Source organism: Heteronotia binoei, chromosome 6 (assembly GCF_032191835.1).
Source record: "Heteronotia binoei isolate CCM8104 ecotype False Entrance Well chromosome 6, APGP_CSIRO_Hbin_v1, whole genome shotgun sequence".
In the NCBI taxonomy this organism is placed as follows: Eukaryota; Metazoa; Chordata; class Lepidosauria; order Squamata; family Gekkonidae; genus Heteronotia; species Heteronotia binoei.
The window spans coordinates 74,460,234-74,475,415 of record NC_083228.1 but is presented as its reverse complement, the minus strand read 5'-3'; the positions used below and the strand labels follow the sequence as shown (position 1 = coordinate 74,475,415).

The 15,182-nt window shown below is 43.4% G+C and overlaps 1 protein-coding gene across 8 annotated transcripts in view; it reads right to left on the bottom strand.

The window, feature by feature from the left end:
* NT5C2 (5'-nucleotidase, cytosolic II) overlaps nucleotides 1-15,182 on the bottom strand; it is a 122,270-nt gene that overhangs the window by 15,186 nt on the left and 91,902 nt on the right. For all 8 annotated transcript variants that reach the window (XM_060241739.1, XM_060241747.1, XM_060241741.1 and 5 more), the window contains 5 exons: nucleotides 14,479-14,562; nucleotides 13,987-14,028; nucleotides 6,489-6,596; nucleotides 1,809-1,875; nucleotides 446-616 (listed from right to left, as the gene is read on the bottom strand). In XM_060241739.1, coding sequence (XP_060097722.1) covers nucleotides 446-616; nucleotides 1,809-1,875; nucleotides 6,489-6,596; nucleotides 13,987-14,028; nucleotides 14,479-14,562 — 472 coding nt within the window. The remainder of the gene's footprint in view (nucleotides 1-445; nucleotides 617-1,808; nucleotides 1,876-6,488; nucleotides 6,597-13,986; nucleotides 14,029-14,478; nucleotides 14,563-15,182) is intronic.

Here is a 15,182-nt window from a genome sequence, read left to right as displayed (position 1 = left end):
TGTGAAAGACAAAAAAAAGAAGAAACATTTATATTTCACAGAGGAAAACCAAGCCATCCTTTTATAAATTACTGGGCAAAACTAGTAGATCTAGGACTTCCGCTTGGGAAATTTCTCATGGACTCTAGGATTACAATTTCCGTTCTCAGCTCTCTGTTCAGTTTTGCAGCTCTATATATTCCTGCGTAAGAAGCCTGAGTGACAAGCAGCAGCAATAACACAGTTGGTAGAATAAATTTACAACCTCAGTTCAAAGAAGAAAAGAAAAATGTACAATAATCTATATCAATCCCACCATCTGTCAAAAGATTCTCTCTTCATCTCTTAATGCATACAAATAACCAACAGGAAAGCAAGTGTGTTTTTCCGTCCCAGCTAGCATACACCAATTTAAGCTATGTACATTTTCAACGAAAGGCTGGGCTTGAGACATCTCATTACTTACAGCTTTTGTCTGTCCAGACATGAAGTTCCTGTGCCAGTTCTGGAATTACTAAAAAAGTCCTCCAACCCTGACGTTTCTTGGACTTCAGAATATCTCCAAAGATATGATCTCCAATATATAAAATGTCTTTGCCTTTGGCCCCCAAAAGATCACAGATGGTATCAGAGGAGCCTGAGAGGGAAGAAGGAGGGTCGAATCAATAGATGTCAATAAGAAAAGGCATTTCCCACTGACTAGACTATTATAGCAATGTTACTGTTTCATGTATGAAGTTTTAATGGAACAGAAATTTAACAGAGGAACTACAGATGCTGGGCTGCTTCAAAGCAATTCTGAAACTCAGAGTAAACTAATACAACACTTACCCTACACATAGTTGTACTTATACTGACCTCATAAGTGGCTAAAATACATACATGTAAAAGAGTGCAGCACATGGCATGTTCTACTGAATGCCAGATTCCAACACAAGAGAGTCACATTTGAGGGCTCATCCATGGTTCTATCAAAGATATCATGTGCCTTGAATGACCTGTGCAGACTAGAATGGAGTCCCTGGTGTTACACCCAACAGAAGAGTTTTCATTCAGAAGAGCAAAGCTCCCATTCACAGACAATGTAAAAACCTTCAAAACGTTTGTGGAAGTGGGGTTTAAATACCACCAAAACAGGAATGCACAGGCAATGCAAACCTACAAGAGGCAGGCAAAGGAGAAGGTAGATGACTTGAACTGTTGGAGACCCCAGTACTGACAGAAGCCCAATCATTACCTCTCCTCTGCAGGCAGGCATGAGACAAGGAATGGGAGCCTCTTCTCTTCTCCAACCCCCACCACCACTGCCAGTCCTGTCATTGTTGCCTCTCTTCTGCAAGCAGAGAGAAGGAGGAGCTTCCCCAACACTACCAAGGCACTTGCACTTCATATAGGCAGAGGAGGAGTGGGAGACCTTCTACCACTGCTGTAAGTCTTGCCATCACTGCCCCTCCTCTGCAAGTGGGCAGGGGAGGAGAAGCAGAAACCACCACCAGGGGGTTAAATAACCTTAACGTTGATTTTGTCATTGTTGTAAAGTCTTACTATGGGATAGACATAGTTCTTGTACTTTAAAATTGACCATTACGCTACTGAGTCTGCAAACCTAGAACACCTAAAGTATGTTTAGAGTAGTTATCGTACCATGGCAAACTATGCTAGAGAATAAATGTCTCTACCTAGATACAGCAAAGAAAACCTTTTGAACATGGAGTTCTTTACCCTGCAGAAAATCAATAGAACATAAAAATCCTAAGTGAAGGCAGATCAAAAACCCAAAATCCTTGTCCCATTCATAATGAGAACCAATATTCTCATTTCCACTTTACCCCCAGAGTAGACAATGCCATGCTGTAGGGGACCTGTGTAGGTACCAATCTTCAACTTGCCAGTAACCTGCAGAGAAAGAGACACTTATTTCAGTGAAAATGTAGCTTCCTCATGTTCAAATATTTGATACATACTTCTCTTAGATACAACAGTGTCCAGCAGAAACACCTGGCTCACACACAAAATCACATCGTAATATGAAGGCTTGCTTTACTATATCATCTTGGGCTTCCACACAAGATTGATTTCCCTTTTATTGGCAACAGAGCCTCCACACAGATTCCCCCCCCCCCGCCTCCATGCTTTTCCCTTCTGTGTGTCATCTCTAACCCCCTCTCCTGGGCAAGGTTTTAGCAGCCTTCCAAAATACTGGAAATAGGAGTATTGCAATAGTGTTTAATCTATCCAATGTGACGTTACTACCTTTAGAATACTGAGAGTTTAGAACACATTAAATTTAAAATATAATTTAAGAGCAGTTACGCAGCTGTGTCAGGAGCACATACTCTACAGCACCCTTGCACAGCATTCAGTAAGATGTTACAGAAACCAGCACAAACCTATGCATTCACGGCTATAGTAAAAGTGGTGGTATTAGGTGTCTCGCCCCTTGCCAGGTTTAAGATTAGAATTTAGCTGAAGAAGAAAAAAATTACTGATAGCACAGCTTCAGCTAAATTCAGCTCCCAAAGAAACGCATTCCTGGGTCGCTGAAACAATAACAGGCACTGTAGTTTATGTTGCACCCTCAGTGAAATAGCCAGTTGAGCAGCAGAAGTAATACAACTGAACTAAATGCAATGCTGTTTTCTTAGGCTGTAATTGCAATATTGCAATTTAGTTCCTTTTAGTGCATGCAGTTCAAATACACTGTCCTGTAGCTTTAATCTGAAGGCCACAGCTTACTTTACTTCTCTTTCAATCATTTAATCCAAAACTAACTACAAACATATCTAGATAAAAGTAGTCAATGATTAGCAAAAGGGAATCCAGAATTCAACATTCATTTTTTATTTATCCAGATCAGGGGTGTCAAACTCATTTGTTATGAGGACTAGATCTGACATAAATGAGACCTTGTCGGGCTGGGCAATGTGTCATAAAATGTAATGCCAGGTAGTGGAGATATAAACTTTATAAAGGACTCAGACAAGCAGATTTAAAGATTTTTTTCAAAAACTTAAAATAAAACATGCTTAAAAGATTAGCACACTTGAAATATTTTGTTTACTTAACAGTCTCTGATAACTGACACCTCTTGCTCTGAATTACTGCATCAAAATCTGGAGACAGTGTCTGTGCTATAGCAATCTTGAGTATGCTGTTCAGCTTTGTTCAGGTGTGTAAATTTCAAACCTACTTTTTGATTTATTGACATTTATTACAGAAATTTCATGGTCCATGCTTTGAGCCTAAGACCCAGGGGGAAACATGAAATGACTGGGCATTGCAAGCTTTTGTACATAAGTTGCTTCATGTACTGGTCAGCCATTGAAGAAAATAAGAGTCTTTGCTCTGTAGCTCCTGTGCAATTGAGCAAGCCAGGCAAAGCAAGCTGTGATGCAGAAGGAAGGAAGAGAGAGAGAGAGAAGGAAGCAGATGACATTGAGTTGCTTGCAGGGCTAATAGGATCCCTCTGGGGGCCTGATTTGGCCCTTGGGCCACACATTTGACACCCCTGATCTCTCTTCCTTCATTTATCCTTGTAGCACTGCTCTGCCCTGCCCTCTGAGATGTCTAAGCACCAATAGCTGTCTGAGTCTTCACCAGATACCACCTCACTCTCCAGACTTTCCTGAAGCTTTGAGAGGTTTTCACTTCCCCTTTTTGTTCCACTATAAGCTTGCCAGTCCCCAGGTTCAGGCAGGGGATCTCCTGGTTTTGCAGGCTCCTCCCCACCACCAGCCAGCTGGCCGGCAGGGAAAAGCCCCACTGCAACAGCCACTATGTGCCTTTAGATCCCAGGCAGGTTCAGAGGTTTACAACTGCTTCTGTTTTGGAAGGGGTATGTGTGTGCCTTTAAATCTCAGCAAGACTGAAGCTGGGGAGAGGGACAGAAAGAGCCATTCCTTTCAGAAGCTGTTTGTATAGTTAAAGGGATAGTAAAGAATTAACTAGAACCTGAGTATGGGATAGAGGAAAACTCCACCACCTAGACCTCTCTCTTCATAAATTGGTTGAAATACAGCAGATTGTTACATTTAGCAACTCTGATGAATAAAGCTATCTATACCATTGCCTCAGGGAGATCACAAAAATGTGGGCTAAGCTGCTTATTTTGGCTGGTTTGTGTGTCTGTATGTGTGAGTTCACTTTCATTTTAGTGGAAGTGCAGCTGCTGTGGAACCATTTGAATACAAAAAGGAAATGAAGACTGTATTCAGGGAAACTACACTGTGGTGTTTTTATTTATTTAGGGAATGGGAAAGTCTCCCAGCTCCACCCCCAAAGATATTTCCTAAATTGGACCTGGCAACCTATTCCACTACCACCAACTTGTAAGAATTACTTGCTGAGAGGACCAGTGTTCCTGGCTTCCCTTCCTGCCTTTGTCATTCTAAGGCCGCTATCTCCCCCACTATCCAGTGAATAGTCACTATTGAGAGAGCTGACTACACTTGTAGCACCAGTGAAGATTAGCAGTTTGTCAAATGATGGCCTCCCTTCTTCTAGCACCCCCTTTAAAATGCATGTTTGAATGGTAGAGGTCTATGTGGTACAGAGACATGGGGGAAGGGGGGAGGGGAGAGAGAGAGAAAGAGTGCTGCGTTTAAGACCAGCAATGTTATTTCAGGTATAAGTTTTTGTGTGCCTGCACACTTCCGGGGGCGGGGGTGGGGTGGGGCTTACAGCATAACTTGCAATCTGTATTAGTGGAAGGGAACAAGAGTCCAGCAGCACGGTAATGACTAACAAAATTTGTGGCATGGCCATGAGCTTTCACAAGTCACTGCTCACTTCTTCAGATATGGCTAGAATGTCTTGGAGAGTAAAGTGATTTCAGATGCCAAATGACAATAGCACACACACAAGACAAGCCTTTATTGGCATATATAAAAATATAAAGTAGAGGGTCGGGCAGTTTACAGATTAGGAGAGCACAGAGTGCATACAGAATAAAATTAGGATTACAAAATATAAACAATGTAGCAACATAGTAAAACCTGATATATAGTACTACTTATCAGGATGAGTAACCATAGCTCTATAAAGAAACTTTGCTATTATTTCAGTTATTTCTGAATCAGAATTATCAAACAGGAAAAAAAACTTAAAAACATCTGTAGTCTCTAAAATTTGGGCCGATATGTTATATAAAAGATCCTGGCGGGACACCAAATAGAGAGGACAGTGACAATAGCAGGCACTGGTAAAGAGAGTAGAAACCCAGGTTTCAGTTCGATCCAGGAGGATGCATTGCCTTGAGCTTCGTTATCAGTTGCAATTCGACAGTCTCTCTTTCTAATCTGAAATGCTTTTAAAAGAGAACTGCTACTTTTAGGACAGCAAATGAATGTCCTGGAAGGTTAAAATGTTCCCCCACTGGTTTTTCAATGTTGTAGTTTCTAATAGCAGTAGAAAAGAACACAAGTCTAGTAGCATCTTAAAGACCAACAACATTGGTAGGGTTAGGCACATGCTTTTGTGAGTCACTTCTCACTTCAGACATTTCCATTTATTCTTTGCAACCTTCTGGACTGAATCCTGTACCAAATTGAAACCTAGGTTTCCTGTCTCATTATCAATACTGATACCTCCATGCCTTCTACCCCTCTGCAAGCCTGCTATTGCTATTCAGCATCTGAAAACATCTTTATAAAGTTTATATCTCTGGTACATCGTGTTACATTCAGTAAAGCTATCTATACCATTGCCCCAGGGAGATCACAAAACTGTGGACTTGTAAACTGCTTATTTTGGCTGCTGTGTGTGTGCGTTTTATGGCACACATGGTCTGGCCCAACAAAGTGACATTTATGTCAGATCCAGCTCTTGTAACAAATGAGTTCAGCATGCCTAACCTAGCTGATATCGCTCTAAGGCAAACTCTTTAGGTTAGAAGTTACAGTTTTCTAAAAGCTTTCCATTAACGTATCTTTGTTCAGGTAGCCAGCTCTCCACATGGCAGTAGCAGCCTTCAGCAGGAGCTGAAGCTCCTACTCTCTAGATGAGATCAGCCAAAAAGAGACCTCCTGTTCTGTGCCAAGGGGTTTTATTATTTGCCCAATCCCTTGTGGGTCAAAGAATTTTTTCCTATAATCACCAGGAAGATACATTCTAGCCTCTTAAATCTCCCACGTCTCTGTCCCCTTCTAGGTATCAGTTTCTTGCTGGCACCATGAGCTGACTATTTCGCTGTCTACAGCCAGGGAGGCTAATAGTATTTCTAAAGCATTGCTGGTTGAGGCTGGAGAGCACTGGACTTCCCCCCACCCCCGCGCCTGTTCTTGGCTATAAGAGAAAAAAACTTTTCAAAACTAAAGGTCTCTAAAGTACCTTCTATTTTTCCACAGCAACCACCCTGTGAGGTAGGTTAGGCTGAGATTGTATGATTGGCCCAAGGTCACTTGCTGTGATTCTGTGAAAAATCTTAGTCTGGAATTATAAACATTATCTAAGTATCTGGTACTATATTTCCCTCCAGGAAGATCTAGCCATTCATTCCATATAATACTCACTGTGTCCACTTGTCTCAAGACTGTACCTTCCCCAAAAAAGAGAGGCTTGCGTGCATCCACAAGAATGAGGTCAAAGTAGGATTGCCATGGCCGATGAGAGCTGCCAGGCTAAAAAAGATCAAACAGAGCCATCCTTCTTTTTACCATGAAGTCACATACATTTCAAAATGATTGCTTTTTAGTTTACTTTGGAATTGGCTAGTCCAGCTCTGCAACAGAACCTAATAGCCACCACAAGACAGGAGGGTATCAATTACCGAGTGTCACCATGTCAGGCAAGGCACCCTATAAAAGACCTATCTTCCCTAAATTTGTCAGAACTGGCTTCCCATAAATATGCATCTCAGAGGCACAAGTGCCCACAAGCAGGCGTGTTTGTCTGGCATTTTGTAAGGCTGTTGTTCTCAAGGGCAAGCAACAGCCTTTCTACCCAAACATTCAATAACTAAGTGCAAACCATTCAAGAGCTTTCAAAATAGAGACTACCATTGAAACACTAAGGAACATGGAAACTTGCATACTTGTAAGATACTATTTTTATGTTAATAGTTCTGCAAAACCTTAAGAGTGCTACTTCTGAGAAGTATGGTATTCTGTTAATCTGAAACTGTGGAAAGTCCTTATTTGTGAATGCACTACAATATCCTTGTACTTAGCCATATAGATCTAATATAGGGAGATAAACAAATCTTTTATTGAGGCAAGCAGCTTGCCACATCTAACACTGCAAACTTGATCCACCTCTTCTGCCAGCTACAGCCCTCCCCCAAATTTTGTTCCTGGGGGTTGTCAGTGGGGTCTCATAAACAGCAACAAAATAGAGATTTGCAGCAGGAGTGGCTAACTGGCAGAAACTTCTCCCTCCAATGTTATCAGAAATAGACACTAAGATGAATGAATCCCTCTGATTAGATGGCACTCAGATCTCAGGAATTCTTATTTCTTACTGGGGAACCAATCTAGTGCTCCTCTGCTGTATCAGGCATCCAACAACAGACTTTAATAACTACTTTGGGGGTTTTAATTGTTCAGATATTTTAATGTGTGCTGCCTTGGGGATCCTCATCAGGTGGAAAAGTTGACATAAAAATGTTTTAAATAATTATAATCAGTACGACAATAACAGTCCTAAAGTGTCTGACTACAAGTCTCAAAGGCTATATTTTGCAAACTAGAAATTAGTTAGCATGTTTTTTAAAAGCTGCTTTTCTGATCCCTGTGAACCAGAACTTTATGCTTATCCTCCCTAGAAAAGATATATATGCTGCTGAAGAATATAAAACAAAGTTAGAATCCATTGGCACCTTTAAGACCAACAAACTTTTATTCAGGTTATGAGCTTCCTCAGACAGACAGGAAAGTGTGTGTGCACACAAAAGCTCACACCCTGAATAAAACTTTGTTGGTCTTAAAGGTGCCACTGGACTCTGTGTGATAAGACAGTTAGACAAGAAGACCTATCTTCAATGGTCTCCCCGTAAGAAAAACAGGTTGCCTACCTGTAACTGATGATCTTCAAGTGGTCATCTGTGCATTCACACTCATGGGATGAAGTGCCAGCGCCGATCACCGATCGGTAACTCCAAAGTCCGGGATTTTTCGCTGCCCAACCCCGATAGACATGCACAACAGCCTCAGTGCATATGCCCACCCAGTGGGCATGAATATCCTTCCAGTTCCTTCCCACCGCCACCTATCCAGAGTACCATGACCGGCAGCAGAGAGGAAGGAGTGCGGGTAGTGTGAATGCACAGATGACCACTCGAAGAGCAGAAAGTTACAGGTAGGCAACTTGTTTATCTTCTTCGTGGTCTCTGTGCTTCACACTCATGGGAGATTAGCAAGATAGGCTTACCTGGAGGAGGGAGCTGACAGTTATGCAGAAGTAGCGCCTTGAAGGACCAGGGTACCCAGCTGTGCTCTGCAACACTGCTGGACATCCAGGGCATAATGTCACATGAAGACATGAGGATATGCCCAGGTTGCAGTCAAACAGATGTCAGCCAAGGAAGCACCCTTCAGAAACGCTGTGGACGCAGCCAAAGCCCTAGTGGAATGCGCACGGAGCAGCCCTGGCAAGGGACGCTTAGCCAACAGGTAGCAGATTTTAATGGCTGCACAGAAAGCCTCTGTGCAGAGATCTTGAAACCCAACCTAGGGGCCACATAGGAGACAAATAAATTGGGATCCTTCCTAAATGGCTTGGTGTGATGCACAAAAAACAACAACAACATCCAAGGCGTGCAGACGTCTTTCTTCTACAGAAGAAGAAGGGTAAAAAGTAGGCAAAAACACTTCCAAATTGAGGTGGAAACTAGACACCACCTTAGGGAGGAACGAGATGTCCAGGGCCAAGCACACCCCATCGTCTTGAAAAGAAATGTATGGAGCATCACACCGCAGAGCCACTAGCTCACCTGCCCTCCTGGCCGTAGTGATGGCCACTAAGAAGATGCAGTGGGCAGGTAGCCAAGGGTTCAAAGGGCTGCCTCGAGAGTCTGTCAAGAATCAGCGTCAGATCCCAAGCAGGAGGAAAAACCTTAGACGGCAGGTGAAGCAGCAGAAGACCCTTCAAAAAATGTTTTGTATGCTGGTGTGCCATCCACAGGGTCGTGATGAGCCAAGATGGCAGCCAGATATACTCAAATCGAGGAATGATTAAATCCAGCATCAACAAGAGATAGTAAAAACTCAAACACAAACTCCAGACCAGCAGAACGTGAATTAATACCCTTGTCCTGCAAAAAGGACAGGAACTTAAGACATAGGAGTGGCGAGTTGCCAGCTTTCTACTGTTCAACATGACATGTTGCACTCTGTCAGAGAATTCTAGAAGCTGACCCTCCAAGCCGTCAATCTGAGGTGAGGGACATCGTGGTGAAACAGGCGACCGCCTTGAGCCAAAAGGAGGTCTGGTTCCGACAGAAACTTGTGGTGACAACCCCCTGCCATGGCTAGGAGGACAGGAAACCAAGTCTGTTGAGGCCACCACGGAGCAACTAGGATGCACTCTGGACGCTCCTGGGCCAATTTGTGAAGCACTCTGGTGAGAAGAGGCAATGGTGGAAACAGGTATAGGAACTTGCCCGCCCACAGAAGTAGAAGACCGTCCCCTAGGGACCTTGGGTCCGTCCCTCCTCTGGACCAGAATTGTTCGCACTTCTGATTGTTTGCCGTGGCAAAGACGTCTATTCTGGGATGACCCCACTCCTGGAACAGAGGTTTGAGGTATCTCCAGTTCATCTCCCATTCGTGATGGGAGACGTCTCCCCTGCTCAGGGAATCCTGAGCTCCCCGGGCAGGTGGGTGGCTACAATGAAGGTCTGAGAAGCTATGCAGGTCTCCCAAAGCTGCATCGCCAATGCACACAGCCTTCTGGACACAGTCCCCCCTTGCTTTATATAATTGACAGTTGTCGTGTTGACTGACATCACAGCTACAGTCTGACAGTAGATTAGGGGTAGAAACGACCGCAAGGCCAGATAAGACTGCCATGAGCTCTAAGAAATTGATACGATGGTGAGCCACTGGCGGGGGCCATGGGCCGCCTATGCAGAGATCTCCGAGGTGCATTCCCCATCCCCACAGCGAGGCATCCATTGTTATCATGAGCGAGGGGAGGGAGAGATGAGATGGAGCTCCTCCGCAAAGATTGGACTTCATCCTCCACCAATCCAGGGAGTGAAGTTCCAGCGAAGGAACCTGCAGAATCTTGGACGGGAGGTCTCTCACTGGATTGTAATTCCTGATGAACCAGAGTTGAAGGATTCACATCCTCAGCCTCGCAAAGCGCAGAACATTGGTAGTAGCCGCCATGAGGCCCAAGAGATGTTGGATCTGCAGAACAGAAGCGCATCTCACTGCCTGAAAGAGTTGAACCAGGGAGATAATATCCAACGCTCGGGAATCTGGAAGAAACACTAGGTGCTGGTTGGTGTCCAAAATCGCTCCTATAAACTGAACTCTTTGTACTGGGATCAAGTGAGACTTCTTCTCATTCACCAGAAGTCCTAGTGCACTCAAAAGGCTGAGAATCACTTGCAGATGCGCTCTGAGAGAAGCTGCGGACCCAGCAACCACCAACCAATCGTCTATGTAGGGGAAAAGGATGATACCTTGGAGACGAAGGTAAGCCACCACAACAACCATGGTCTTTGTGAAGACCCTGGGGGCTGTAGAGAGCCCAAAAGAGAGCACCTGGTATTGAAAATGGTGCGTCCCAATGGCAAACCGAAGAAACCTCCTGTGACTGGGGAGGATGCTGATGTGGAAACAGGCATCCTTCAAGTCCAGGGTAGCCATCCAATCTCCCTTCTTGATGAGTGGAAGAATGCTTTGTAGAGTCAGCATTCTGAACTTCTGATAAGCGATGAATTTGTTCAGTCCCCTCAGATCCATGACTGGACGAAGACCACCATCCCACACGGGAACCGTGAAGTACCTGGGGTAGAACCCTTGAGATGATTGGGGACAGGTTCTATTGCTCGCTTGCTAAGCAGATTTTGAACTTCCTCCAGTAAAACCGCTGTAGGATGTGTGATCACCAATCTGGGATAAGAAGGGGGCTGAACAAATTCTATCACATAACCCTCCTGTATGATGGACAATACCCACTTGTCGGTGGTGATCTGCCGCCATGCTTGCAGAAATCTGTAGAGGTGGGTGGGCCCAGAGGAGGGGGGGGGGGAAGAAGGGGTGAAGCCAAAGTCAAAGACCCTGCTTGGGATTCCTGCCAGTCTTAGACTTTCCCATGTGAGAGGAAAAAGAAGAAAACTTGGTTTTCCCTCCTGCAGCAAAGGAATTATTAGCCTCATGCTGTCCCATATGCAGCTTCCACGAACTCTCAGGGGATCTGGTGTGGTACGGCTTCTTAGGCCATTGCTTGTACCATGGACGAGACTTGCCAGGGTGAGAGGAAGATGAAGGTACTCCCAGATTACGAGACGTCTTAATGTTCTTGTCCATTTCTTGTAGGACTGCATCCGTACTAGAGCTGAAGAGACCCTCACCTTCAAAAGGGAGATCCTCGACCCAGGAGCTTGTGTCGAACTGTAGAGCGGTGGCCCAAAGCCAAGAATGACGATGCAACGTAATGGCTGAGGTAAGCATCTTAGCTGCAGTGTCCACCATATGTTTTGAAGCCTGCAGCTGTTGTTTTGCCAGGAGCATTCCCTCCCTCTGGGCCTTTTTGGCCAACGTGCGCTTATCCTCAGGCAGAGAAGCTAGGAGTGGTGAGAGCTGTTCCCAGAGGGAATACTGGTATCTCGCCATGCAGGCAAAATAATTAGAAATTTTGATACCAAGAGTGCCTGCAGAATAAAAGCACCTGCCAAAAGTATCAATCCTCTTCCCCTCTTTATCTGGAGGTGAGGTGTGGGACAAGGACGACACTACTACAGAGTTGGGGCATGGATGGTTAAAGAGAAACTCTGCACCGTGTTCCTGGATCCTATACATGTGATCCATACGCTTGGACGAGATAGGGGTTGAGGCAGGCTTGGACCAAGAATCTTTGATGGCTTGCAAGATGACCTTAGTGATGGGAAGGGCTACCACTGTCGAAGTGTCCTTCTGCATAATGTCAAAGACTGTGTCATCAATGACCAGTTGAGGCTGGACTACAGGCAAATATAAGGAATGTGCCATTCTTTTAATGAGCTCCCCATAGGACTTGAAATCTTCAGAAGGAGAGATTGGACTGGGATGCTGAGCCTGCACACTTGTGGGGGCGGTCGGCTCATTGGAATGGTTGGGTCGGTTGGCTCGACAATGAGACCGGAACCGATATCGATGCCGGGGTGGCCATCGAAATGCTGGTCAACGCTGATGTCGACATCTGCGGTGCGAGAGCCGATTTTACCAGCGCCGCCGAAAGTCTTGCCGCTCGGTTTTTCCTCGTCTGCTTGGAAAATTTCGAGCAGTGATGACAGGATTCCACCCGATGACCTTCCCCAAGGCACAGCAGACAAAGAGAATGTTCGTCCGGAGGAAGGATCTTGCTCCCATACTTAAGGCACCGCTTGAAAACCACCCAACGATTTTCAATAGACAGGGATGGCAGGAGAAGGGCAGGGGAAAACCCCCCGAAGGGTTGAAACTAACTAATATTATATATATATATACACACACACACACACACATATATATATATATATATATATATATATATATATATATACACATACATATATACATATATATATATACATATATACATATATATATATACACACACACACATATATATATATTTAGGAACGAAGAAAACAAAGAAAAAACTAAGAGAAACCTGGAGAAGGAAAAGGGAAATAACTACCAACCAGAGTGACGAAAAACAAGTCTATCAGACGCGGAGGTAAAGAAGGAACTGGCAGAATATTCGCGCCCACCGGGTGGGCATACGCACTGGGGCTGTCGCACATGTCTACTGGGGTCGGGCAGTGAAAAATCCCGGATTTTGGAGTTACTGATTGGCGCTGGCGCTTCATCCCATGAGTGTGAAGCACAGATACCACTAAGAAGATATAAGAATTCCTGAGATCTGAGTGCCATCTAATCAGAGGGATTCATGCATCTTAGTGTCTATCTTATCCAAACTGGACAGCTGCTGTTCAACCTCCGCCTTATATATATGGACTGTTGAGTTTAGCTCCTATTTGTCTGAGGATGTGTGCCTGCACAAGAAAGCTTACACTCTGAATAAAACTTTTTTCATCTTAAAGGTGGCTTTGGACTCTAACTTTGTTACGTTGTTTCAGACCAACAAGGCTACCTACTTGAATTAATCAATAACTCTTACCATATTATTTCTACAGTATTATAATACCATGCTATAAGATATTTTTTTCTTGCAAGAACTAATTCACTTCCACTTGCTGCCTTACATGGACAATTTACAGGCCAAGAAAGGGAATCTAGAGTTTGTACTTGTGACAGGCCTTCTTTGGTAGAAACCAGTGTTCCCTTTAAACTGAGCTAGCTTACAGTTTTTTTGGCCTTTGGCTCACACATTTTTGTCTTAGCTCACGAAAAACGGCCCCAGAGCAAATTAATGTATGCAGCAGTTCACAACTGTAATGCTAGTAGCTCACAGTTTTAATGCTAATAGCTCACAAAGTAGAATTTCTGCTCACAAGACTCCATAACTTAGAAGGAACACTGGTAGAAACTATTGAGCATTTCTTCTTTTTTCTGTGTAATTTATTCAGATCTGAGAAGAAAATTTCTGGCTCCCCATTTGAATAAGAAGCCTGTTAGCTATTCTAATTATCATTTAATAACTTTGTTAGCGGACCTGGATTTTAATGTAACATTAGATGTGAGCAAATATATAGCTAATTCAATTAAATGTCATTTGTTGTTAATGAACTTTGAACAACAATAACTTTTTAATTAGATTGCTGTCATTTTTTAGTTGAACGGCTTATTGGCTTTAAGACCCAAACAGGACTATTAAATATTATTAAAAGAGTACTAATTGACAATTCTTATCACCCACCTTTGGTCCATGTGGAAAATCAAACAGGTAAGTCATTATTTTCTGAAAGGTAAATTAAAGATAGTATTTTATATTTCAGATATTTACAGCTATACAAATGGATTTCTTAAATTTCACCATGTTATATAGACAGAACAACACTTTTTGAACAGAGCAATCACCACATCAATTAAATTTGAGCAATAATTTTATAGCAGACTTTAAATAAATAGGAAAATGTAGAACAGCCTCGATGTGTGCTAAAATGATATATCAACACCCTGTATTACTCCTACTGTAATGTTAACCAAAGAATTTTAGTCCCACAGGGAAAAAGGAACCAAAATAAAACTAAGTGCAGTGGCATCTTAAAAACTAATAAAATTCATTTTGATATGCGCTTTCATGAATCACAGCCCCCTGTCAGATACATACATTATGGAAAACTGTGTTTGGAAATCTTGGTGGGGGAGGGGAGGTTAAAAGCAGATGCCAAATTCTATAAACACTTACATCAGTGTATTTATAATCACTGTTGGTGGCAAGGAACACTTTTCCCACCTCATTCATACGGCTCAAGAGCAGAGGCAGCTTCCCCTACAAAGACAAAGATTCAAATAAAACCGAATCATCAATCAACCAGTAGAATTAGAAAGGTTCTCTTACCTTTGGGAGCCTTTCAGATTTCCCAGTTGAGATAGCAATGTGTATCCTGCTATTTTGAATAATGTCAAGTTATGACTGTAGCATGATTAATATGCTGCTTGAATTGCTGCATGTCTCAACCATGCAACGAAATGTCATAGCCCAGAGCAACATGAATATATAGCACTATAGCTGTTCACTAGCAACGCTATTGTTTTAATACTGTATCAGGATGGGCATGCTTCTTGTTAAATACCAGGAACATTGTTATCATATAGGAAAGTTGTTTCAGAAATATGAGAACAATACTTCTAACATTTAAGGACAGGTTTCTTACCTGTAACTGGTGATCTTCGAGTGGTCATCTGTGCAATCACACATATGGGTAATCCGCAGGATTGGCCCCGACCTCGGAGAGTTCAAAGCAATCTTGATCGTAGATCTGGCGCGCCTCCCGCTTGTCCTGGGAGGAGTCAGCTACTGCGCATGCCTGGAGAAGGGGGAGGTGCTTAGCCACTCAGTTTCTTCCCGCCGCCGGGTAGGTGGAAATAACTGTGCTAACTAACTTCCAG